Consider the following 25790-nt stretch of genomic DNA (forward strand, 5'->3'; position numbering starts at 1 on the left):
ACCCTCTCACCTTATACCGATGTCCCCTGGTCCTTGATTCCCCTGCCCCTAGGGAACAGACTCTGTGCATTCACTCTACCCATACCCCTCAGGAATTTATACATTCAATTCCTTTTCTAAAACTTACAATACAATCTTCTATGATCCTTTTGGAGTGTGCTTTGTTTATCCCAGACAGTCACTATCTGGTGGAATGTGTAGGAAGGAACTGCAGATGCTAGTTTACACTGAAGATGGACACAAAATAAATGAGTGGGTTAACCTGTGATGAGCGTTTGTCGGCACTGGGCCTGTACTCGCTGGAGTTTAGAAGAATGAGGGGGGACCTCATTGAAACTCACCGAATAGTGAAAGGCCTGGATAGAGTGGATGTGGAGAGGATGTTTCCACTAGTGGGAGAGTCTAGGACTAGAGGTCACAGCCTCAGAATTAAAGGATGTTCCTTTATGAAGGAGATGAGGAGGAATTTCTTTAGTCAGAGGGTGGTGAATCTGTAGAATTCATTGCCACAGAAGGCTGTGGAGGCCAAGTCAGTGGATATTTTTAAGGCAGAGATGGATAGATTCTTGATTAGTACGGGTGTCAGAGGTTAATGGAATGTTGGCCTTCATAACAAGAGGAGTTGAGTATAGGAGCAAAGAGGTCCTTCTACAGTTGTACCGGGCCCTGGTGAGACCGCACCTGGAGTACTGTGTGCAGTTTTGGTCTCCAAATTTGAGGAAGGATATTCTTGCTATTGAGGGCGTGCAGCGTAGGTTCACTAGGTTAATTCCCGGAATGGCGGGACTGTCGTATGTTGAAAGGCTGGAGCAATTAGGCTTGTATACACTGGAATTTAGAAGGATGAGGGGGGATCTTATTGAAACATATAAGATAATTAGGGGATTGGACACATTAGAGGCAGGAAACATGTTCCCAATGTTGGGGGAGTCCAGAACAAGGGGCCACAGTTTAAGAATAAGGGGTAGGCCATTTAGAACGGAGATGAGGAAGAACTTTTTCAGTCAGAGAGTGGTGAAGGTGTGGAATTCTCTGCCTCAGAAGGCAGTGGAGGCCAGATCGTTGGATGCTTTCAAGAGAGAGCTGGATAGAGCTCTTAAGGATAGCGGAGTGAGGGGGTATGAGGAGAAGGCAGGAACGGGGTACTGATTGAGAGTGATCAGCCATGATCGCATTGAATGGCGGTGCTGGCTCAAAGGGCTGAATGGCCTACTCCTGCACCTATTGTCTATTGTCTATTGTTATGGGGAGAAGGCAGGAGAATGGGGTTAGGAGGGAGAGATAGATCAGCCATGATTGAATGGCAGGGTAGACGTGATGGGCTGAATGGCCTAATTCTGCTCCTATCACTTATGAACATGAAAATGCTGAAGTAAAACTCTTCTGTGGATTTTGGTTTGACAAGTTTTCTTTTTCTCTCTGCCAAGCCTCCTCAAAGAACTTGAAACGTCACAATTAATCTCCATTTTAAACCTGCAGGGAAATGGGGTCCAATATCAACATTCAACATGTTTTATGAGTGTTATCCAGGGATTGGAATAGAATGAATAATCTCTTTTAAAAGAAAATCTGGAATATAGGTTCAAGGTGAAGGGGAAAAGATGTGATAGGAATCTGAGGGGTAGCTTTTTCACACAAAGGGTGGTGGGTGTATGGAACAAGCTGCCAGAGGAGATAGTTGAGGCTGGGACTATCGAATCCTTTAAGAAGCAGTTGGACAGGTACATGGATAGGACAGGTTTGGAGGGATATGGGCCAAACGTGGGCAGATGGGACTAGTGTAGCTGGGACATGTTGGGCGGTGTGGGCAAGTTGGGCTGAAGGGCCTGTTTCCACACTGTATCACTCTATGACTAGTGTAGCTGGGACATGTTGGGCAGTGTGGGCAAGTTGGGCTGACGGGCCTGTTTCCACACTGTATCACTCTATGACTAGTGTAGCTGGGACATGTTGGGCGGTGTGGGCAAGTTGGGCTGAAGGGCCTGTTTCCACACTGTATCACTCTGTGACTAGTGTAGCTGGGACATGTTGGGCAGTGTGGGCAAGTTGGGCTGAAGGGCCTGTTTCCACACTGTATCAGTCTATGACTAGTGTAGCTGGGATATGTTGGGCAGTGTGGGCAAGTTGGGCCGAAGGGCCTGTTTCCACACCGTATGACTCTAATAAACTCACAGTCCTGATTGTAAAATAATAAGCTACAGATAATGTTCCTGCTTCATCCTGGAGCAATAGTGTGTTTAATAAAAAGACAGATGTGATATCTGGGCAGTGACAAACCTCATACTTAGATCATTATGAATAATTGTATTTTGCATGGCAAATGCATAATTATCTAATTTTATGAAACGATCATAACACAAATCCCTCGGAAGAATACACGATTTGCTCACTGAAAATTAGTTTTCCTACCTAATATTCATACAACCTGACTGTCTCATTACATACCCATTAGCACCTGATTCAATCAGCAGACATCATTAAATGTAGAAAATACACGGCTGAAATTTCAATATGCAGAATATTCCCTTTCAAGATATGTTTTGCAGTGATAAGTCTCCAGGTAACCTATTGCATGGGCTCCTAATTGGATGGCACTCTGGTGATGCATCTTTAATCACTGTTTTCTCAATTTGAAATTAGATAAACACTCATCAGATCTTGCAAAGGGAGAATGTGACAAATATGCTTTTAAAGTGGAGAGTGATTAGGAACTCAGTGTGTGCAAACAGAGTGCATCGTGGTTTGGGAAAGGGGATTGGGTACACTTACGGTTAGGTTTACATAGAAACATAGAAAATAGCTGCAGGAGTGGGCCATTCGGCCCTTCGAGCCAGCTCCGCCATTCAATATGATCACGGCTGATTATCCAAAAGCAGTACCCCGTTCCTGCTTTCTCCCCATATCCCTTGTTTCCGTTAGCCCTAAGAGCTAAATCTAACTCTCTCTTGAAAACATCCAGTGAATTGGCCTCCACTAACCTCTGTGGCAGAGAATTCCACAGATTCACAACTCTCTGGGTGAAGACGTTTTTCCTCATCTCAGTCCTAAATGGCCTACCCCTTATTCTTAAACTGTGGTGGGAGTCCGGTTTATGTGGTGGGCTGGGCTACCTCTACAACTCTCTGCTATTTACATGGTCGTAGAGAAAGACTGCCCAGATTGCTCTACAAAGGGCTTGCATTGACTCAATGGGGCAAATGGCCTGTTCTAGGGCCTAAACAGCTGAACAGGAATTATTTATTTTCCCAGGCCAAGTGAACAATATCTACTGTGCATAGACTTATGTAAAGTTCTCACCACTGTAGTGGGTAGACACAAGGTGCTGGAGTAACTCAGCGGGTCAGGCAGCATCTCTGGAGAACACGGATAGGTGACATTTCACAGAGTGCTGGAGTAACTCAGCGGGTCAGGCAGCATCTCTGGAGAACATGAATAGGTGACGTTTCACAGAGTGCTGGAGTAACTCAGCAGGTCAGGCAGCATCTGTGGGGAACATGGCCAGGTGATGTTTCAGGTCTGAAGAAGGGTCCCGACCCGAAATGTCATCTATCCATGTTCTCCACAGAAACTGCCTGGCCCGCTGGGTTACTCCAGCACTTTTTGTCCTTTTTTTATAAGCCGGCATCTGCAGTTCCTGGTTTGTGTGTTTAGCACCCATGTTAGTTTGTCATTTTCTCTTCCTCCCCACAGCAACCTCACAACATTGTTCAAAGACGGTTACTTGAGAGCAACATCACAAAACTACACGACTGTCCAGGAGAGCCTGGGACTATCACTCCATCACCACTTGCTGATGAGAGGCAACCCAGCGGGAAGAAGGGCACTGTAACTTTGCTCACTGTCCTGTGCAAGGTACGTTTTGTTTGAGGTACAATCTGATAAAGTCATCTTCATCCAATACTTGATTACTGCAAGAGGCTGAAAAATCAGAAAGTCTTATGTCCTGTTGAAAGCACCAGAATGAAGAGTATGGGCAAGTTGGGCCGAAGGGCCTGTTTCCACACTGTATCACTCTGTGACTGGTGTAGCTGGGACATGTTGGCCGGTGTGGGCAAGTTGGGCCGAAGGGCCTGTTTCCACACTGTATCACTCTATGACTAGTGTAGCTGGGGCATGTTGGGCAGTATGGGCAAGTTGGGCCGAAGGGCCTGTTTCCACACTGTATCACTCTATGACTAGTGTAGCTGGGGCATGTTGGGTGGTGTGGGCAAGTTGGGCCGAAGGGCCTGTTTCCACACTGTATCACCCTATGACTAGTGTAGCTGGGACATGTTGGGCAGTGTGGGCAAGTTGGGCCGAAGGGCCTGTTTCCACACTGTATCACTCTATGACTAGTGTAGCTGGGGCATGTTGGGCAGTGTGGGCAAGTTGGGCTGAAGGGCCTGTTTCCACACTGTATCACTCTATGACTAGTGTAGCTGGGGCTTGTTGGGCAGTATGGGCAAGTTGGGCTGAAGGGCCTGTTTCCACACAGTAGGACTATGACTCTAGGAGTAAAGGATAATAATGAAGAAGTGTCTCAACCTGAAACGTCATCTATCCATGTTCTCCTGACCCACTGTCTTACTCCAGCACTTTCTGACTTTTTTTTGCAAACCAGCATCTGCAGTTCCTTGTGTATGGATTTTGAACGACTTAGTTACACGTAGATTTTTCAGAGCGTTGATTGTTTAGTTTAGTTTAGTTTAGAGGTATGATGCTGAAACAGGCCCTTCGGCCCATCGAGTCCACACTAACCATCAATCACACGTACACTAGTTCTATCCTACACACACACACACACACTGGGGATAATTAACTTACAAACCTGCACATCTTTGGAGTGTGGGAGGAAACTGGAGCACCCGGAGAAAACAGGGAGAACGTACAAACTCCGTATAGACAGCACCCGTGGTCAGGATCGAACCTGGGTCTCTGGCGCTGTAAGGGAGCAACTCTACCACTGTATCATTGTGAACTCAAAATGTCACTGTACCTTAATTGGTACGTGTGACAATAAACTGAAATGAAACCTTGAAACCTTGTTGTATGAACATAGAACATAGAATCTGGCACCCATCCATAATGAAAAGTGTCAATAATTATGCATAAACTGGGACCACTGGCCATTGGAACTGGAGTTGCAGTAATGCCAATGGGCTGATGCTAACACACGTCCCTGCTGCTTGACCCATCCTCACCTCTGGCCCTTTATCTCCACAGTGCCGTGATCAGACGATCAAAGTCACCATCAACACTGGCTGTCACCAGAACACAATCTCTGCCAGCTGCCTCAACAGAATATGGTGAGCAAGCGTTCAACTGATTCAACCAGGAGAATAAACACAGAGAGAGAGGTTCAATTAAAATAAGAAGTCCGGGCAAAAATAGTCCCAGAGTATCTTCAGCCTGAGTGAGTGAGTGTTGTTTAAATTATGAGGATGCTGTTCGATAAATGGTGAAGGAAGACTTCAGTCACTAGCTTTAGTATCGAGATACAGCGCGGAAACAGGCCCTTCGGCCCACCGGCTCCGCGCCGACCAGCGATCCCCGCACACTAACACTGTCCCACACCCACTAGGGACGATTTTTAAATTTACCAAGCCATGTAAGCTACAAACCTGTACGTCTTTGGAGTGTGGGAGGAATTCGGAGGTCTCGGAGGTCACGGGGGGAACGTACAAACTCCGTACAGACAGCACCCGTAGTCGGGATGGAACCCGGGTCTCCGGCGCTGCATTCGCTGTAAGGCAGCAACTCTACCGCTGCACCACCGTGCTAGTTAACAATGTAGATAACAAACAGTTTAATTAATTGATTAACGGTTAATTAAGAGGGGGAAAATAGAGCTTGATAGAAAGCTTGCGGGAATATAAACACTGACTGTAAAAGCCTCTATGGATACGTGAAGAGGAAAAGATTAGTGAAGACAAATCTTACATGGTTGTTTATCGAACTAATTAATCTGGTTATCTCTAATACTAAATCACCCACAAGATGCGGATTCTGGAATTTGAGGATTTTGTCCCAGCTTGTGTTCAGATTGCATCAGTTTGGGAACAACCCTGCCCAGCCTGTCCCACCATCCAGACTCCCCACCATCTACATCTACATTCCACACTGCCTGGGAAAGCAGCCAACATAATCAAAGACTTGTCCCTGTCCCACCCCGGTCATTCATTCTTCTCCCCACTCCCGTCCAGCAGAAGGTACAGAAGCTTGAAAGCACGCACCACCAGACTCAGGAACAGCGTCTTCCCCTCTGTTATCAGGCTTCTGAACGGCCCTTCCATAAGCTAGGGTACTGTCCGATTCACCTCTACCCCATTGCGGACATTGGACTTTGTCTGTGGAACTGATGCGCTACAATGCTGAGAACTATATTCCAAACTCTGTATCTTCCCCTTTGCTCGACCTGTTGTACTTGAGTTTGACTTGATTGTATTTAAGTTCAGTGTTATCTGATCCAGATTGAACAGCATGCAGAACGAAGGCTTTTCACCACACCTCGATACACGTAACAATAATAAACCTAAACGTATCACCAAGGCTCTCTTTCAGATAAGATCTTATACTGTGACATCTTCAGTCTCTCGGTTAAAGGCAACAGATCCCATTTCACTTTGTCAAAGATCAAGAGAATTATCTCCTGCGATCTGTCAAGAATTCTCCTTCATTCCACGTCACAGGAACAGATCATCCTGGTGCTGTTTAGTTTAGTTTAGAGATACATCTGGAAACAGGCCCTTCGGCCCACCGAGACCGTGCCGACCGACGATCCCCGCACATTAACACTGCCCGACACACACTAGGGACAATTTACAGTTATACCCAGCCAATTAACCTACAAACCTGCACGTCTTTGGAGTGTGGGAGGAAACCGAAGATCTCGGAGAAAACCCACGCAGGTCACGGGGAGAACGTACAAACTCCGTACAGACAGCGCCCGTAGTCGGGATGGAACCCGGGTCTCTGGCGCTGTGAGGCAGCAACTCTACCGCTGTACCACCGTGCCGCCCCAGTTTGTAGACTACTTCGCTGCGTGTAAATGCGATGCATTACATAGAAACATAGAAAATAGGTGCAGGAGTAGGCCATTCGGCCCTTCGAGCCTGCACTGCCATTCAATATGATCATGGCTGATCATCCAACTCAGTATCCCATACCTGCCTTCTCTCCATACCCCCTGATCCCTTTAGCCACAAGGGCCACATCTAACTCCCTCTTAAATATAGCCAATGAACTGGCCTCAACTACCTTCTGTGGTAGAGAATTCCACAGATTCACCACTCTCTGTGTGAAAAAAAACTTTCTCATCTTGGTCCTAAAAGACTTCCCCCTTATCCTTAAACTGTGACCCACTCCTACTGTACATTCCAAGTGAGTCTTCAAGAATTTCTTCATTGGTACTTTCCGTAAACAGCAGTAAACGGATTTGTGGAGGACGGTGTACAAATGTAAGTGTTTCTGCTTTCTCCAGTTTAGAGGACTCGCCTGTGACAGAGACTGAAGACTGTGATCGTTCCTCATCCACCCAGAGCAGCAAAATCAAGGAGCGTGTGGAGAAGTTGGAAATCACACTGGGCAATGAGAAAATACAGTGCTCTGCGCTGGTCGTAGGTAAGGAAGCCATACCACTTTAGCCATGAAATGAAATTCCTCGTATGTTGCAAAACATACTTGGCTAACAGAGTATGATTATGATGATTATGATCATGGTTATAGACACAAAATGCTGGAGTAAGTCAGCGGGTCAGGCAGCATCTCTGGAGAGAAGGAATAGGTGACGTTTCGGGTCGAGACCCTTCTTCAGACTGATGGGGTCTCGACCCGAAACGTCACCAATTCCTTCTCTCCAGAGATGCTGCCTGTCCCGCTGAGTTACTCCAGCATTTTGTGTCTACCTTCGATTTAAACCAGCATCTGCAGGTTTTTTTTCCTACACATGGTTGTGATTATGATGATCATGATTATTTAAAGAAGTGCCTATGAAAGACCCACGAGACAATGGGTCTTTACAGCCAAGATAAGACTTTTTTTTAAACTTTGAAACTTGAAGGATACAAGATGGATCCAGAAACATGTGTACAGTACTCCTGTGAATAGTCTCAGTGTTATCTACTATCCCCACACTCTGGTACTTACTGTAAGTGTGGTCGTGTGTAATCTTTGATGGAGGAGATGTAGCGAAATTATTTTATTTTGGCATCATGTTCAGCATGGACATTGTGGGCCGAAGGGCCTGTTCCTGTGCTGAAGGTAGACACCAAATGCTGGAGTAACTCAGCGGGCCAGGCAGCATCTCTGGAGAGAAGGAACGGGTGACGTTTCGGGTCGAGACCCTTGTTCAGACTGATGTGGTCTCGACCCGAAACGTCACCGATTCCTTCCCCCCAGAGTTGCTGCCTGACCCGCTGAGTTACTCCAGCATTTGGTGTCCATCTTCGGTTTAAACCAGCGTCTGCACTGTTCTTGTGCTGCACTGTTCTTTGTTCTACGTTGTAAATATTGTCAATTGAGAGAAAGAGCTATTGACTGCCTGTGAGCAAAACATCCCAGAATACCAACTGGAGGCTGGGCGGACCAGGGGATGTATCACCGCTATCCGTGAGGGTGTGAGAGTGTCTTTGTTCCTCCCTGCGTGTGACTGAATTCTCCACGCCGCTCCCCCCCCCACGATTGTTCTTTTCTGTTACAAGCTTCTCATGAAGGGAATACAGAAAGTTGGAACAGGAAGAGCTGTTACTACACTAAAGAGTTGTGAATCTGTGGAACTCTCTGCCTCAGAAGGCAGTGGGGGCCAATTCTCTGAATGCATTCAAGAGAGAGCTAGATAGAGCTCTTAAGGATAGCGGAGTCAGGGGGTATGGGGAGAAGGCAGGAACGGGGTACTGATTGAGAATGATCAGCCATGATCACATTGAATGGCGGTGCTGGCTCGAAGGGCCGAATGGCCTCCTCCTGCACCTATTGTCTATTGTCTATAAAGCCAGCAGTGAGGATAGGAGCAGATTGTGGATTGAGAAGAATGCCAATACTGTTTACAGGGAGATTTTGAAATCAATTGTGTCTTGTAAATGAAAAAAAAACTCCATCCTGTTCAAAATACCACGGTATGCTTGTGAAGTCAAGTCAAGTCAATGTTATTTGTATAGCACATTTAGAAACAACCCACGTTGACCAAAGTGCTGTACATCAGTTCAGGTACTAAGAAACGAACATACAATGGCACACAAACATAACAGCACATACATAAACAGTTCACAGCGCCTCCTCAATGAGCCTCAAACGCTAGGGAGTAGAAATAGGTTTTGAGCCTTGACTTAAAGGAGTTGATGGAGGGGGCAGTTCTGATGGGGAGAGGGATGCTGTTCCACAGTCTAGGAGCTGCAACCGCAAAAGCGCGGTCACCCCTGAGCTTAAGCCTAGACCGCGGGATAGTCAGTAGCCCCAAGTGGGCCGACCTGAGGGACCTGGCGATAGAGTGGTGGTGTGTTCTGTGCCGCTGAGAACACAGAGGGACCCGGGGGGGTGGGGGACTCTAATGAATACTTTTGTAACTTTTGTGTACTCTGTATTCCTTGTATTCTTTGTGTTGTGCAAGCAAAAACAAAGAGTTTCACTGTACTCGGTGCATGTGGCAATAAAGTAGCATTTAAAAACGTTTCAAAATATATTTTATTCGAGAAATAAATATATACAAGCCATGTTCCTTCTAACACTCCACCTGGCATTCTCAATAGACAATAGACAATAGGTGCAGGAGGAGGCCATTCGACCCTTCGAGCCAGCACCGCCATTCAATGTGATCATGGCTGATCATTCTCAATCAGTACCCCGTTCCTGCCTTCTCCCCATACCCCCTGACTCCGCTATCCTTAAGAGCTCTATCTAGCTCTCTCTTGAATGCATTCAGAGAATTGGCCTCCACTGCCTTCTGAGGCAGAGAATTCCACAGATTCACAACTCTCTGACTGAAAAAGTTTTTCCTCATCTCAGTTCTAAATGGCCTACCCCTTATTCTTAAACTGTGGCCCCTTGTTCTGGACTCCCCCAACATTGGGAACATGTTTCCTGCCTCTAACGTGTCCAACCCCTTAATAATCTTGTACGTCTCGGAGGCTGTACATACATTCAATAGACATTCAAGGCACCAATTTCACAAAATTACCCCCCACCCTCGCCACTCATGTGGCCCAGTGACGTGGAACTCCTTCCCTTATTGTGAGGGGCGTCTCTCTCCACCACACCCTGCCCCCCATGTCCAGCAGTGGAAGGACCCTAGACTGTGGTCCTCCCCCACAGAGCCTTGGCGTTGGCTGCACTGAGCTTCAGTGCTTCCCTCAGCAAGTACTCCTGCAGTCCGCAGCGGGCCAGTCCGCAACATTCCCCGACGAACAGCTAAAGTATCATTGATTCACTGAAAGGGTCATTGCCACAGAGCTGCCCCTCTGTGACAAGCCCACCCTTCTTGGGTCACGAGACGAGTCTGCAGCTACAAAAAAGTTCCGGGTTGAGACACTTCTTCCTCGACCCAAAACGTCGCCCGTTCCTTCTCTCCAGAGATGCTGCCTGTCCCGTTGAGTTACTCCGGCATTTGGTGTCTATCTTCGGAGTAAATCCGCATCTGCAGTTCCTTCCTGCACATAAAACCAATGAAATATGGACTGCCGCTTTTGCCTCCACAGATGCTGCCTGGCCTCCTGAGTTCCTCCAGCATTGTTTTTTTGCTCCAGATTCCAGAGTTTGCATTCTCATTTGTAACGTGACAAAATAACCCGGGGAAGTTGTTGAAGTGAACGTTCCATGGCGATGTTGCGATGGGTGACACTGTTGTCTCTCTTGTTCCTCCACAGGTGATGAGATGTGTGAGCTGTCCATTGGACTACAGACACTGTTGTCTCTCAAAGTAAGTCCTTCTGATCCAGTGTGACATACCTCCTCCATTATAAATTCAAGATTTCAAGATCAGTTTATTGTCACGTGTACCAATTAAGGTGCAGTGAAATTTGAGTTCCCACACAGCCACACTAAGTGAAAAGCAACAAGACACACAGCCACATCAAATAAAAATTTAACATAAACATCCAGCACAGCGGATTCCACATTCCTCACACACTAGTGATGGAAGGCAATAAAGTTCAACCATCTTCCTCTTTAATTAAACTTCACCGTCAGAGTGTGATGTTGTACATTTGTGGGGAGGGGGGGAAAAAACACTTGCCCTGCACCTCTCCTTTAAAGTTTGCTCCTCTCACCTACAAGCTCTGTCTTCTAGTCCTTGACATTTCTACTCTGAGAGTAAGGTTCTGACTGTCTACCTTATCTAGGTCCCTCATAACATTAGAATACTTCTATCAGGTGGACAGCTGATGGTGGTTGAGTATTGATAATGTCCCTTGCGTGATCTCAACCCAAGGAGGAGGACTACTCTCCAATACACCCCAAAACAATAAACAACAAGCACTGACTAGCCGCCTTCAAAACACTGCCCGCAATTTTGACTTTGGGTGACAGTGTAAAATGACTGATATCAACGGCCCATTTTCTCTGCATTTTCATTAACACTGAAATTAGTAGCACTGGAAATCTCCAGCGGCGTGCAATAGATGTTTTGCTTTAGATTCATAGAAACATGGAAAATAGGTGCAGGAGTAGGCCACTCGGCACTTCGAGCCAGCACCGCCATTCAATATGATCATGGCTGATCATTCACAATCAGTACCCCATTCCTGCTTGCTCCCCATACCCCTTGATTCCGTTAGCCCTAAGAGCGATATCTAACTCTCTCTTGAATAACTGCAGCATCTGGGGTTCTTTGTGTCTCTGTATAAATCCTTATCATTGCAACCAACCCGACCAAACTGTGTAGGAAGGAAAGGCATGTGCTGGCTGGCTCACACTGAACACAGACACAAAATGTTGGAGTAACTCAGCGGGACAGGGTGACGTTTCGGGTCGAGACCCTTCTTTAGAGATGCTGCCTGACCCGCTGAGTTACTCCAGCATTCTGTGTCTGTCTCCCCAACCAATCCTGGCTGTCTTTTCACGAACTTTTCCCAACATCTTCTGGAGAAATTATAGCCATCCACGTCTATGTTCCGAAATGGTCTCCATAAATCAGTCCATCTTCCTACCAATTCATTCTCAAAGCCCGTAGGAAGGAACTGCAGATGCTGGTTTAAACCGAAGAGAGACACAAAATGCTGGAGTAACTCAGCGGGACAGGCAGCATCTCTGGAGAGAAGGAATGGGTGACGTTTCTGGTCGAGACCCTTCTTCAGACTGAACTACCCGAAACATCACCTATTCCTTTGCTGTCTGACCCGCTGAGTTACTCCAGCTGTTTGTGTAATTCTCAAAGCCTTTTCAAAATTAATCTCTCAGCCATCTTCAATCATTTTTATATTTGATCTTCTACTGCTGATTATTTTTCACTGCAGAAGCACCTTAGGATATTTTACAGGATTATGTCGGCACTAAATGTAAGCTGCTGTTTATATTTTTCTGACTCTATAATCAGCACAGTGGTGCAGCGGGTAGAGCTGCTGCCTCACAGTGCCAGCGATCCTGACCTCGGGTGCTGCCTGTGTGGAGTTTGCACACTCTTCCCGCGACCACGTGGGTTTCAAAGGTCTTTCATTGTCACGTGTACCAATTAAGGTACAGTGATATTCGAATTACCAAACAGCCATACTAAAAACAACGCAACAAGACACACAACTACATAAAAGTTAACATAAACACCCACCTCAGTGGATTCCCCACGTTCCTCACTGTGATGGAAGGCAATAAAGTCTAATCTTCCCTCTTTATTCTCCCGTGGTCGGGGCGATGGAACCATCTGCAGTTGGGGCGATCGAAGCTCCCACGTTGCGGCGGTCGAAGCTCCTGCGGCCTGGAGCCCCCGAAGTCGGTCTCTAACCAGGGATCGCGAGCTCCACGATGTTCAGTCCGCAGGCTCCCGCGGTTGGAGCTCCCGAGGTCGGTCCCCAGCAGAGGCCGCCAGCTCCACGATGTTAGGCCGCAGTGCGGACGGAGATACGATACGGAAAAAGTCGCATCTCCGTCGAGATAAGATATTTAAAAAAGTTTCCCCCAACCCCCCCTCCCAAAGACGTGCAGGTTTGTCAGTTAGTTGGCCTGTGTCAATTGTCGTTAGGGTGCATGTGAGTGGGTGAGGCAGTGGGATAACGCAGATCTAGTGGTGAATGTGTGATCGATGGTCGGCGTGGACGCGAGGTCTAGACTCGAGGTTTGGTTTAGTTCACGCCTCGGCATGGACGCGAGCTCCAAAGGGCCTGTCTCTGTGCTGCATCTTTAAAGTGAACTAGACCAAACAGCTGAAATTGCATAGGAAAAATAAAAACTGCAGATGTTGGTTAATACCAGTCTGAAGACCCGAAACGTCACCCATTCCTTCTCTCCAGAGATGCTGCCTGTCCCGCTGAGTTACTCCAGCATTTTATGTCTGTCTGAAATTGCATGCATCTTTGCCGTGCTCATCACGTACCTCTGTCTGTCAAAGCAGTAACCTGGTTCTTTTGTGGCCCCACAGTGTGTGATAGACTTGGAAAGGCAGGTACTGTCGCTGGGCAAGTCGCAAACACAGCTCCAGTTCATCACCGACCCCGGGGAACAGCAAGCCAACGAAGAGGAGGAGAAAGAATGAGGACAGGCTCAATCAAGCGTCTGGTCTATAGAAGAGCAAGGCTGAAACAACAAATGAACACCACGAAGCTAAGGCTCTCCCCCTCTCCCTCTTTCTCTCTCGCTGAGTCTTTGTGCCTGTGCTGTGATCTTCGCCTTACATCGCTGCAGGGATTCGACAGGGAAGACGACGACTATCCCTCACTATGGCACTGGAGGAGGCCCATGACAGAAAGGTCAGACTGGGAATGGGAGGGGGAGTTGAAGTGCCAGGGAGAGTTGAAGTCTCCCAGTGGCCGAGCACTTCAACTCCCCCTCCCATTCCCATACTTGGCCAATAAACTTATTCATTCATTCATTCATTCATTCATTCATTCATTCATTCATTCAAGATGTGACCTTGGCGTATATGATCACCACTCAGTGTTCTGTCAGTGCAGCAGTGTTACGCCAACTAAATTGTGTACTTGCAGTGGATGGAGCATTAGTTTAGTAATACAGCGTAGAAACAGGCCCTTCGGCCCACCGAGTCCACACTGACCAGCGATCCCCGCACACTAACACTATCCTACACACACTAGGGATAATTTACATTTATACCAAGCCAATTAGCCTACAAACCTGCACGTCTTTTGCGTGTGGGAGGAAACCGGAGCACCTGGAGAAAACCCACGCAGGTCACAGGGAGAACGTACAAACTCCGTACAGACAGCGCCCGTCGTCAGGATCGAACCCAGGTTTCAGTTTCATTTTAGTTTATAGTCATGTGTGGAGTGAAAGGTTTTGTTGCGTGCAAACCAGTCAGCGGAAAGACAACACATGATTACAATCGAGCCATTTACAGTGTACAGATACATGATAAGGGAATAACGTTCAGCTATTCTAACAAGGGAGCTCTGGTGTTGTAAGGCAGCAACTCTACCGCTGCGCCACAGTGCCGCCTCTATTCAGGAAATGACATTTCAATGCTATATCTCCATCTTGTATAACAATCATCCAAACACAGGCTTGCCGATCGTTTCGCTACCAAAAGCAGGCTCGCCGATCGTTTCGCTCAACTCCTTCGCTCAGTCCGCCTTAACCAACCTGATCTCCCGGTGGCTGAGCATTTCAACTTCCCCCTCCCACTCTGACCTTTCTGTCATGGGCCTCCTCCAGTGCCATAGTGAGGCCCACCGCAAATTGGAGGAACAGCACCTCATATTTCGCTTGGGCAGCTTGCAGCCCAGCGGTATGAACATTGACTTCTCCAACTTTAGATAGTTCCTCTGTCCCTCTCTTCCCCTCCCCCTTCCCAGATCTCCCTCTATCTTCCTGTCTCCACCTATATCCTTCCTTTGTCCCGCCCCCCCTGACATCAGTCTGAAGAAGGGTCTCGACCCGAAACGTCACCCGTTCCTTCTCTCCCGAAATGCTGCCTGACCTGCTGAGTTACTCCAGCATTTTGTGAATAAATACCTTCGATTTGTACCAGCATCTGCAGTTATTGTCCCATACTACCCCTCTCCCAGATCACTGCTGCACTCCAACCTTGCATCCACGTTGGAACAAGAAACCTGTTCCTCTCCATCAGCTCTCCTGGAGTTCTGCCCTCTGCTCCCAGAAAACATTTGCTTTTAATAGAATCATCTCTGCGTTGAATAACTAAAATGACTTCTAGCAGTGGGGTGCATGAAAGATGACTTCCTCTCGAGGCTGTTTTTGGCATCAAGACCTACATGGATATTTGAGATGATGGTGTCTCAACAAGGCTGGGGAAGCGGAGAACAAAGAATCTGAATATTTTTGAACTGTTGCTTAATATTTCTATCCTGCATCAATGTTCATCAAATAAGTTTTGATTTTAAAAACACTAATCAATTCCTGTAAATCTTTCTATTTAAAAACAAAAGCTTGCTATCATCAGCAGGGGCATCTTTTAACAAAGCTTTGGCTTCACTGTGATCTGTCGAAAATGCCAGCTCGCGCTAATAACCATTAGAAACATAGAAAATAGGTGCAGGAGTAGGCCATTCTGCCCTTCGAGCCAGCACCGCCATTCAATATGATCATAGCTGATCATCCAGAATCAGTGCCCCATTCCTGCTTTCTCCCCATATAGACAATAGACAATAGGTGCAGGAGGAGGCCATTCGGCCCTTCGAGCCAGCACCGCCATTCAATGTGATCATGGCTGATCATTGTCAATCAGTACCCCGTTCCTGCCTTCTCCCCATACCCCCTGACTCCGCTATCCTTAAGAGCTCTATCTAGCTCTCTCTTGAATGCATATCCTTTGATTCCACTGGCCCTAAGAGCTAAATCTAACTCTTAGAAATTTGAAAACATCCAGTGAATTGGCCTCCACTGCCTTCAGTGTCAGAGAATTCCACAGATTCACAAGTCTCTGGGTGAAGAAATTTTTCCTCATCTCAGTCCGATATGGCCTCCCCCTTATTCTTAAACTGTGACCCCTGGTTCTGGACTCCTCCAATATTGGAAACATTCTTCCTGCATCTAGCCTGTCCAATCCCTTTCGGTCTGGCATCAGTAATTGAGAGATGGCAATCAGCTTTCTCTAACTTCTAGTAACTGCTGCATTCCATCCTCCACCCTCCCTACACTAGTGGCCAACCAGTCCCACTGTTCGTATCCTTGTGTCCCTCTCGTTACCACATCGTCCCCAGCCAACATTGGCCCATTGTGGACTCCACCCTTCCTGAGGTCACTTGTTGCTGGTCCTCTTATGTTTTGGCCTTTTCTTGCTCCCAGTTTCCCCCACCCCACCTCGATCTGTCAAACAGAAGAAGAATTCTGACCTGAAACGCCACCTAATCCTTTTCTCCAGAGATACTGCCTGAACCACTGAGTTACTCCGCCATTTTGTGTCACTCATTCCTTCTCTCCAGAGATGCTGCCTGTCCCACTGAGTTTCTGAGTTACTCCAGCATTTCGTGTCAAGCTAGAATGCTCTTGCATATGGATTAGTATGGATTAAATGGGCCAAATGACCTCCTACTGCTCGCCATGCCATTATTATCTGTTGGAAAATAACTGCAGATGCTGGTTCAAATCGAAGGTAGACACAAAATGCTGGAGTAACTCAGCGGGTCAGGCAGCATCTCAGGAGAGAAGGAATGGGTGACGTTTCGGGTCAGTCTGAAGAAGGGTCTCGACCCGAAACGTCACCCATTCCTTCTCTCCTGAGATGCTGCCTGACCCGCTGAGTTACTCCAGCATTTTGTGTCTACCTGCCACTATAATCTGATCAGCCTACACTGGAGGTGTATGATTGGGTTTTGAGCTGCATCTTGTATTAAAAAGGTGCAGTAATGCCCTGGAAATATTTAAGGGACATTGCAAAAGACTCCTCCAATAATCCCCTGAGTACACAGATTTCAGTAGAGTGCCTGTTTTTGTAGACATTCCTACAAGCCAATTTAAAGCCAAGCTTAAAACTGCAGGATAATATTTTCATGAGTGAGACATTAAGAATTAAAAATTCAGGGTTGGCACGGGTGCTTGGGCTGACAATAAAATGATGCTTTTCTGTGGCTGAGATATTGACCCCTGTTACCACATCTTTTCATGCTCCATGATCCACTTTCCATTAACAATAATGGCAGCACTGTGTTGGCACAGCGGTAGAGTTGTTAGGTCACCGCGCCAGAGACACGGGTTCGATCCTGAACCTATAGATATGAACCTGCAATTAGGCCAATTAACCTACAAATCCGCACGTCTCTGGGATGTGGGTGGAAACCCGAGCAATAGACAATAGGTGCAGGAGGAGGCCATTCGGCCCTTCGAGCCTGTACGCACCGCCATTCAATGTGATCATGGCTGATCATTCTCAATCAGTACCCCATTCCTGCCTTCTCCCCATTCCTGCCTTCTCCCCATACCCCCTGACTCCGCTATCCTTAAGAGCTCTATCCAGCTCTCTCTTGAATGGATTCAGAGAATTGGCCTCCACTGCCTTCTGAGGCAGAGAATTCCACAGATTTACAAATCTCTGACTGAAAAAGTTCTTCCTCATCTCCGTTCTAAATGGCCTACCCCTTATTCTTAAACCGTGGCCCCTTGTTCTGGACTCCCCCAACATTGGGAACATGTTTCCTGCCTCTAACGTGTCCAACCCCTTAATAATCTTATACGTTTCGATAAGATCTCCTCTCATCCTTCTAAAGGATTCATTCTTCATTCTAAAGTTTCATTCTTCCACCCGGATGAAACCCACGCAGTCGCGGGGAGAACGTGCAAACTCCACACAGACAGCACCCGAGGTCAGGATGGAACCCGGGTCTCTGGCGTTGAGAGGCAGCGGCTCTACCCGCTGCACCACCGTGTCAATCTGAATAAAGGGACTGCTGTTATAATTAACAAAGCCCACCAATAACAAACCTATAGTTGTGCTGTTTGAATGATTTAAATAACCAAGTGTTTGCTTCAACGTTATATATAATCAATGCAATTCCCACTTCTGTTGTCTTTTGATTTTTATATATCATAAACATTGGAAAGAAAAGTGGAAGAAAAGACTAGAATGAAAAGAAGTCACTGTTGGCTTTGATCTTTGGGGAGGAAAATTAAATGCAAGATTTCCTTTACTTTTCAGTTCATTTGTTCCACAATTAGTAAGTATTGAGATAGAAAGAAAAATCAAAATTACTTGAAAAACACATGATGCCCAGATGTCATGAAGAACACAAACCGCTGGAGTGACTTGGCAGGTCAGGCAGCATCTGTGGAGGGAACAGACAGGCGATGCTTCGGATTGGAGCCCAATCAGCCCCGACCCGAAATGTCACCTACCCATGTGCTCCAGAGATGCTGCCTGACCCGCTGAGTTACTCTGTGCTCTACGCAAGATTCCACCAACTGCAGTTCCAGGTTCCCCCATGCCTACGTGCCAGTGGGTTTAGTCTAGTCTAGTTTAGTTTAGTTTAGAGATACAGCACGGAAACTGGCCCTTCGGCCCACCGAGTCCGCACCGACCAGCGATCCCCGCACACTAACACTATCCTACACCCACTGGGGACAATTTACACTTACACCAAGCCAATTAATCTACAAACCTGCATGTCTTTGGAGTGTGGGAGGAAACCGGAGATCTCGGAGAAAACCCACGCAGGTTACGGGGAGAACGTACAAACTCCGTACAGACAGCACCTGTAGTCAGGGTGGAACCCGGGTCTCCGGCGCTGCAAGCGCTGTAAGGCAGCAACTCTACCGCTGCGCCACCGTGCCGGGCATTGGAGGCGATGCTAGGCAGCACGTACTTGCTGTGTTTTACTTTGCGTTGCTACCCAGGCCTGTTGTAGCTAGCTCCTGAACAACTGCCCCGTTGCACAATGTATTCTGGCGGGGCGGACAGGGCACCATGCACAGGTCAACTCAATATATATTCAATGAGCACTGTCTCCTTACTGTTGTTGCATGTATTCTTGCTATTCTGGTGTACACTACTGTTCACAATAAACTGCCGCTGTCAAAGAGCTTCTGTCTTTGAATAAATACACATGCAGTCCCAGGGAGGACGTGGAGACTCCACACACAGGCAGCGCCCGAGGTCGGGATCGAACCCGGGTCTCTGGCGTTGTGAGGCAGCAGCACTACCAGCTGCGCCACTGCTCCGCCCCACTGTGGGGTGACACAGCCTGTAAAGTTTCAACCACTGCACAACTGCATTCTGCTGGGTAGGGTCGGCAACTGTCCCATATTAGCCGGGACATCCCGTATTTTGGGCTAAATTGGTTTGTCCCGTACGGGACCGCCCTTGTCCCGTATTAGTAGGGTTGCCAACTTCCTCACTCCCAAATACGGGACAAAGGGTGACGTCACCGCCCCGCGCTCCACGTGACCTCACCCAGCCAGCGGCCACCATTGGTGGAGCGGGAGCGCATGGCCGCTGGCTGGGTGGGATCACGTGGGGCGCTTACGTCACCTTGTCCTGTATTTGGGAGTGAGGAAGTTGACACCCCTACTGTGCTGTGTCTAGTGTGAATTATTACACTTTAGGAAATATGAAAGCCCTGGAGAATGTACTGACAAGATTTATTAGAAAGGTGTCTTGGACGTGGGATTTACAATGTGTGGGTGGACTAGAATATCGAGTTGTTTTCCCAAAGGCATAGTCACTGAGACACTAGTTTGACGGATTTACATTAATTAAACAGAAGGTAGACACAAAATGCCGGAGTAACTCAGTGGGACAGGCAGCATCTCTGGAGAGAAGGAATGGGTGACGTTTTGGGTCGAGGCCCTTCTTCAGACTGATGGGACCTTTACATTAAACAGTTTCCATTAACAAGAGATGAAGGATCAGAGAACAGCTTTGCAAAGGATTGGTGAATGATCAAAGGCGATGTGTGGAACAAAATCCTTTACATTGCAAGTGCTTAAGTTATGTTGTGTGTCATCTGAAATGACGGTGAATTCTAGGTCAACTTTGACGTTCAAAAGGAATTTAATACATACTTGAAAGTTTTTTAAAAATTGAAGAAATAGCAAGGAAAATGAGTGGTATATCAAGACCAGCATGAGTCCGGAGAAAGGTCTCGACCCAAAATGTTGCCTCTGCTCCCAAGATGAGACTTTCCATTCTAGGACATCTAAGATGTCCTCTTTTATTACCTATCCCTGTTCTCCAGAGATGCTGCCTGACCCGCTGAGTTACTCCAGCACTCTGTGAAACGTCACCTGTCCATGTTCTCCAGAGATGCTGCCTGACCCGCTGAGTTACTCCAGCACTCTGTGAAACGTCACCTATCCATGTGCTCCACAGATGCTGCCTGACCCGCTGAGTTACTCCAGCACTCTGTGAAACGTCACCTATCCATGTTCTCCAGCGATGCTGCCTGACCCGCTGAGTTACTCCAGCACTTTGTGTTTTTTTTGTAAACCAGCATCTACAGTTCTTTGTGTCAGCGTGATGTAACTCAGCGGGGCGGGCAGCATCTCTGGAGAGAAGGAATGGGTGACGTTTCGGGTTGAGACCCTTCTTCAGACTGAAGGTCAGGGGAAAGGGAGACTAGAGATATGGAAGGGTAAGGTGTGAAAAGGACAGATCAAAGCAGACGATGCTTAAGGAAATGTAGAATTGTTCATTGTGTTGACTGAGGGGAAGGTGGCAAGGAGGCAATACAATCAGTAAAATTAATCAGGCGGACAGTGAAACTAGTTGGGGAACTGGGGGGGGGGGGGGGGGAAGGACGGAGAGAGAGGGAAAGGCAAGGTTACTTGAAGAGAAATCAATATTCGTACCGCTGGGTTGTGAGCTGACAACTTTGTGGCTTTTTTTGCAATTGGATAGGTATAATTGTAAATTGTCCCTAGTTTTTATTATTTTGTATCATCACACAGCTGTTTGCCAACAGCGAGCAAATGTTAGTGCCACGTGGTTGGCCTCTGCCAGATCCTTTACAGTGCATGTGTCATGCAGCACGTCACAGCTCAGATGTTCCATAGTCTGGAGGCCCCGTCCACACTCGTAGTCTGCTGCATCTTCAGTATATCCCCACTTCAGCATGTTGCTCCCCCCCACGCCTGTCCGCCTGTTGAGACTGCGCCAGGTTATCCACGGTTGGTCGGAACCTGGCGGGAGTTTCTCAGAGGGATCGATTGCCATCTGAATGTCTTCCGGAGATTTCTCTAATCTCCTTTCCCAGAGTTTGAGCCTTCTGGACGATGCACTGCAGTCCAGAGAATGGACAGAAGAGGGGAAACTTCTGCGTGATTTCAAACGCTGAGGTAGCAAAGGGTGGTTGTCTGATTGTCTGAGGCGTTCTTTTTGACAGGCTACAGCTCTTCTGATTCCAGGAGGTGCAATGCCAGAGAGTAGGTGGATGTTGTCAGTCTTGGTAGGTTCCATGCACCCACTGATGCAACGACAGCTTGTGTTTAGCACAGGATCAATCTTCCTTGCATGAGCTGAGGCTCCCACACTGCACAGGCATACTCGGCAGTGGAGAGGCAGAGAGCCAGAGCTGGTGATCGAGTTGTCCGTAGTGTGTGTAGGATAGTGCTAATGTGCGGGGATCGCTGGTCGGCGCGGACCCGGTGGGCAGAAGGGCCTGTTTCCGCGCTGTATCTCTAAACTAAACTAAACTAAGCACTTGATTCCCTCCTGAGGAAATGTGGATTTAGTCTGAAGGATTTGTCATTTGTGGGAGCTTTCAACAAAGATAATGGAGCGTTTTTGTTGTTCTAAGAAACATCAGAGTGTGCTAATACTGCAACGTCAGGCTGTTCACATTCACTCACGGTCAGATTAACAAGCATTGAGGCATGCATAACCTTGGGGAGGGAGCTGCTTACTCAATCATAGGATAGTTAAACAATCACATCTCTTTCACCCCAGGACATTGTGAGTCCAGGAATAACAGCTTCAGTCTCTGCACACTTCTCTTCCAGATTCCAGATTCAATTTAATTGTCACGTGTACCAATTAAGGTACAGTGAAATGTGAGTTACCGCACAGCCACACTAAGTGAAAAGCAGCAAGTCACACAGCCACATCAAATAAAATAATGTCATAAACATCCACCACAGCGGGTTCCACATTCCTCACTGTGATGGACGGTCTTAAGTCATTTGGGTGCAGATGCACAAGTGTAAATTGTCACTGGCGTTTGTGGTTTTGTCACTAATGGATACAGGGGATGGTCTGCCTTAAAATAAACCTGCACAGTTCTGCTTCCAAACCTTGTGATTTCAAGTAATCGTTTCTGAATTAAATGGTCCGGAGGGCTACATTTGTTCACTTGGAAATAAATTCACCGTGTCAATGGAGTTGAGCATCAGGAAATTAAAGGACATTCTGCGTCAACAGCAATGATGAGAAACGGATTCACAGTCTGGGGATGGGAGAGCAGAGAGTCATTGCCTGTCAGGGGCTTCTGAGGAGAAAACTCCTGGCAATGAAACAGTCCAACTAGATTTTGCAAACATTGTAGATTATGCTGTCTCTGGAGAGGGTCCAGAGAAAGTTTTACAAGAATGATCCCAGGAATGAGTGGGTTAACCTATGATGAGCGTTTGTCGGCCCTGGGCCTGTACTCACTGGAGCAGCAAGTCTACTCTGCCATTCAATCATGGCTGATCTATCTCTCCCTCCTAACCCCTTTCTCCTGCCTTCTCCCCATAACCTCTGACACCTGCACTAATCAAGAATCTATCTATCTCGGCTTTAAAAATACCCACTGACTTGGCCTCCACAGCCTTCTGTGGCAAAGAATTCCACAGATTCACCACCCTCTGACTAAAGAAATTCCTCCTCATCTCCTTCCTAAAAGAACATCCTTTAATTCTGAGGCTGTGGCCTCCAGTCCTAGACTCTCCCACTAGTGGAAACATCCTCTCCAGATCCACTCTACCCAAGCCTTTCATTATTCTGTATGTTTCCATGAGGTCCCCACCTCATTCTTCGAAACTCCAGCGAGTACAGGCCCATTGCCGACAAACGCTCATCATAGGTTAACCTACTCATTCCTGGGATCATTCTTGTAAAACCATCTCTGTACTTTTCAATGAGGTCCCCCCTCTGGTAAATCCAGTAAAGTCCGATCAAAGATAGCCAGAGGGTCACCAATGAGGTAGATAGTAGTTCAGGACCTCCTCTCGAGTTATGGTTTGGGCTTTATCCCGGAAAAGAAAAGGAAATTACTCCAATCATCCTGAGGTGCCTCAAAAATAGTATTTAAAGAACCTTAAATACAGGTTACATTCTGACTAGAAATGGCCCTCACAGAACTCTGAGAGGGTAAGGACAAAGATGCCATCAAAGTGGGTCTCACTTAATTCAAATGAAGCAATTCTGTTTGGAATGGAGAAGTGCTCAGAAGTTGAATTGTTTCCCAACTCAGATCACTGGATCGATGCTGCATTGTTAATCTCTCCCTAATTTATGCTGCTGCAGTTTCCACACAGTTTTTGCTTGTGATGTGTGTGAGCTGTTTAATGCAAGGGCTCACCATACTGAGCTGAAGGAGTGTGTACAAAATCATGAGAGGAATAGATCAGATAGACACACAGAATCTCTTGCCCAGAGTAGGGGAATCATGAACCAGGGGACAGAGGTTTAAGGTGAGGGGGGAAAGATTTAATAGGAAGCTATGGGGTAACTTTTCCACACAAAGGGTGGTGGGTGTATGGAACGAGCTGCCAGAGGAGGTAGTTGAGGCTGGGACTATCGCAACGTTTAAGAGACATTTGGACAGGTACACAGATAGGACAGGTTTAGAGGGATATGGACTAAACGTAGGCAGGTGGGACTAGTGTAGATGGGGCATGTTGTTTGATGCGGGCAAGTTGGGCCGAAGAATCTGTTTCTACACTGTAAGACTCCATGACAGCTTACAGTATATTTCTGAGTTGCAATGGCTGCAAAGGGACCTCCTCAGTAGAGTATGTGCCCACAGTGCCCCTCACACCCTCCCCACATCTTGTAACTGAGGTTACAAACTATTCTTCCTTGGTGAAGCACGGAATGTGGCTGGGGCAATTGTTCCTCGTTACGTTTCCTGTTCTTTAACTGATACAGCAGGGAAACAGGACCTTCAGCCCGCTGTCCATCAAACGCCCGTTCACACTATTTCTATGTTATCCCACTTTCCCATCCACTCCCGACAAAGGCCAATTAATCTACAAACCCGCACGTCTTTGGGATGCGAGAGGAGACCCGTGCGCCCGGGGGAAACCCACGCGGTCACGGGGAGAACGTGCAAACTCCACCCTGCCAGCACCCGGGGTGGGGATGGAACCCGGGTCTCTGGCGCTGTGAGGCAGCAGCTCTACCCGCTGCGCTACACTAGGCCAACAGGCCTTCATGATCAGGTCAAGAACCCCGCACTTACAACAACTGGGACTCGAAAAGGTCGCCAAAAACTGGCGACTCTGTATACTGACTCAGTGTACTACCGCTGTGCACTTGTAGTACTGCTGAGATATTTATGGAAGATGTATCTAAGTGCTTATGTATAGTGATACTGTATATTAAAATGAATTTCACTCCCTTGGTACATGTGACAAATGAAGAAGGGTGGTAGCTCCCATTCACATTCATATTTTCTGATGACATAGAAAGTGACCATTCAGTCCATATGATCGCTGCTAGCTCCCACTCCATTCCCATCAATCCCCTCCTACCTATTTCCATGCACAAAGCTCATTGCTCAGAACCATTCTAGGCATATACTCCACAGTCAAAAAAGGCCCAACAGAGGATGTACTTCCTGCGGCAACTGAGGAAACACAATCTGCCACAGGCAATGATGGTCCAATTCTATACTGCTATCATTGAGTCCGTCCTCACCTTCTCCATCATGGTCTGGTTTGGCTCAGCCACCAAGCACCACATCCGGAGGCTGCAACGGATCGTTCGCACAGCTGAGAAGGTTGTTGGCTGCAACCTTCCCCCCCCCCCCATTGACGAACTGTACACTGCAAGGGCCAGGAAGCGAGCGGGCAAGATCATCTCTGACCCCTCTCACCCTGGCCACAAACTCTTTGAAGCTCTTCCCTCTGGAAGGTGACTCCGGACTGTCAAAGCAGCCACAGCCAGACATAAACACAGCTTTTTTCCACGAGTGGTCGTTCTACTCAATAACCAAAGTCTGTAGTCTCTTTTTTGCCCTGGTTTATTTTCACCCACATGTTTAGACCGTAATGTTGTATCCTTATTGTTTTGATGTGGTTATACTTTATTCTTAATTATTAACTGCATGTTTGTGTTGCCATTTGTGAGTGGAGCACCAAGGCACATTCCTTGTATATGCACATACTTGGCCAATAAACTTATTCATTCATTCATTCATTCATTCATTCAAGATGTGACCTTTTTAAAAAAATCAAAAATATTTAAATAAATATATTAAAATAATATTAAAATAATATATACAATACAATAAAACCAAAACAGAACCCACCACCAGAATATTATACAAACAAATATACCTATTGAAACTATTATACAATTATATTACAATCCCCATCCAGGATACATCCAATCCCCCGCGGTGCCCAGCGGTCCCGGAAACCCTCCAGGGTGCCCGTGGACAGCGCGTAGTCCCTCTCCAACACCACCCTGGCACGGACGTAACCCCGGAAAAGGGGCAGGCAGCTGGCTCGGGCAGAGCCCTCTTCCGCCTGGCGCTGTGAGTCGCGGATGGCCAGCTTGGCCT

The 25790-nt window shown here is 47.2% G+C and overlaps 1 protein-coding gene across 1 annotated transcript in view; it reads left to right on the plus strand.

The window, feature by feature from the left end:
- Nucleotides 1-16771, plus strand: part of nrip2 (nuclear receptor interacting protein 2) — a 21305-nt gene extending 4534 nt beyond the window's left edge. Inside the window, exons 2-6 of the mRNA XM_078416770.1 lie at nucleotides 3691-3852; nucleotides 5203-5285; nucleotides 7460-7599; nucleotides 10836-10888; nucleotides 13538-16771. Of these exons, the coding sequence (XP_078272896.1) occupies nucleotides 3691-3852; nucleotides 5203-5285; nucleotides 7460-7599; nucleotides 10836-10888; nucleotides 13538-13651 (552 nt within the window). The 3' untranslated portion in view covers nucleotides 13652-16771. The remainder of the gene's footprint in view (nucleotides 1-3690; nucleotides 3853-5202; nucleotides 5286-7459; nucleotides 7600-10835; nucleotides 10889-13537) is intronic.
- Nucleotides 16772-25790: the final 9019 nt, after the last annotated feature.

Source organism: Rhinoraja longicauda, chromosome 20, assembly GCF_053455715.1.
Source record: "Rhinoraja longicauda isolate Sanriku21f chromosome 20, sRhiLon1.1, whole genome shotgun sequence".
NCBI lineage: Eukaryota > Metazoa > Chordata > Chondrichthyes > Rajiformes > Arhynchobatidae > Rhinoraja > Rhinoraja longicauda.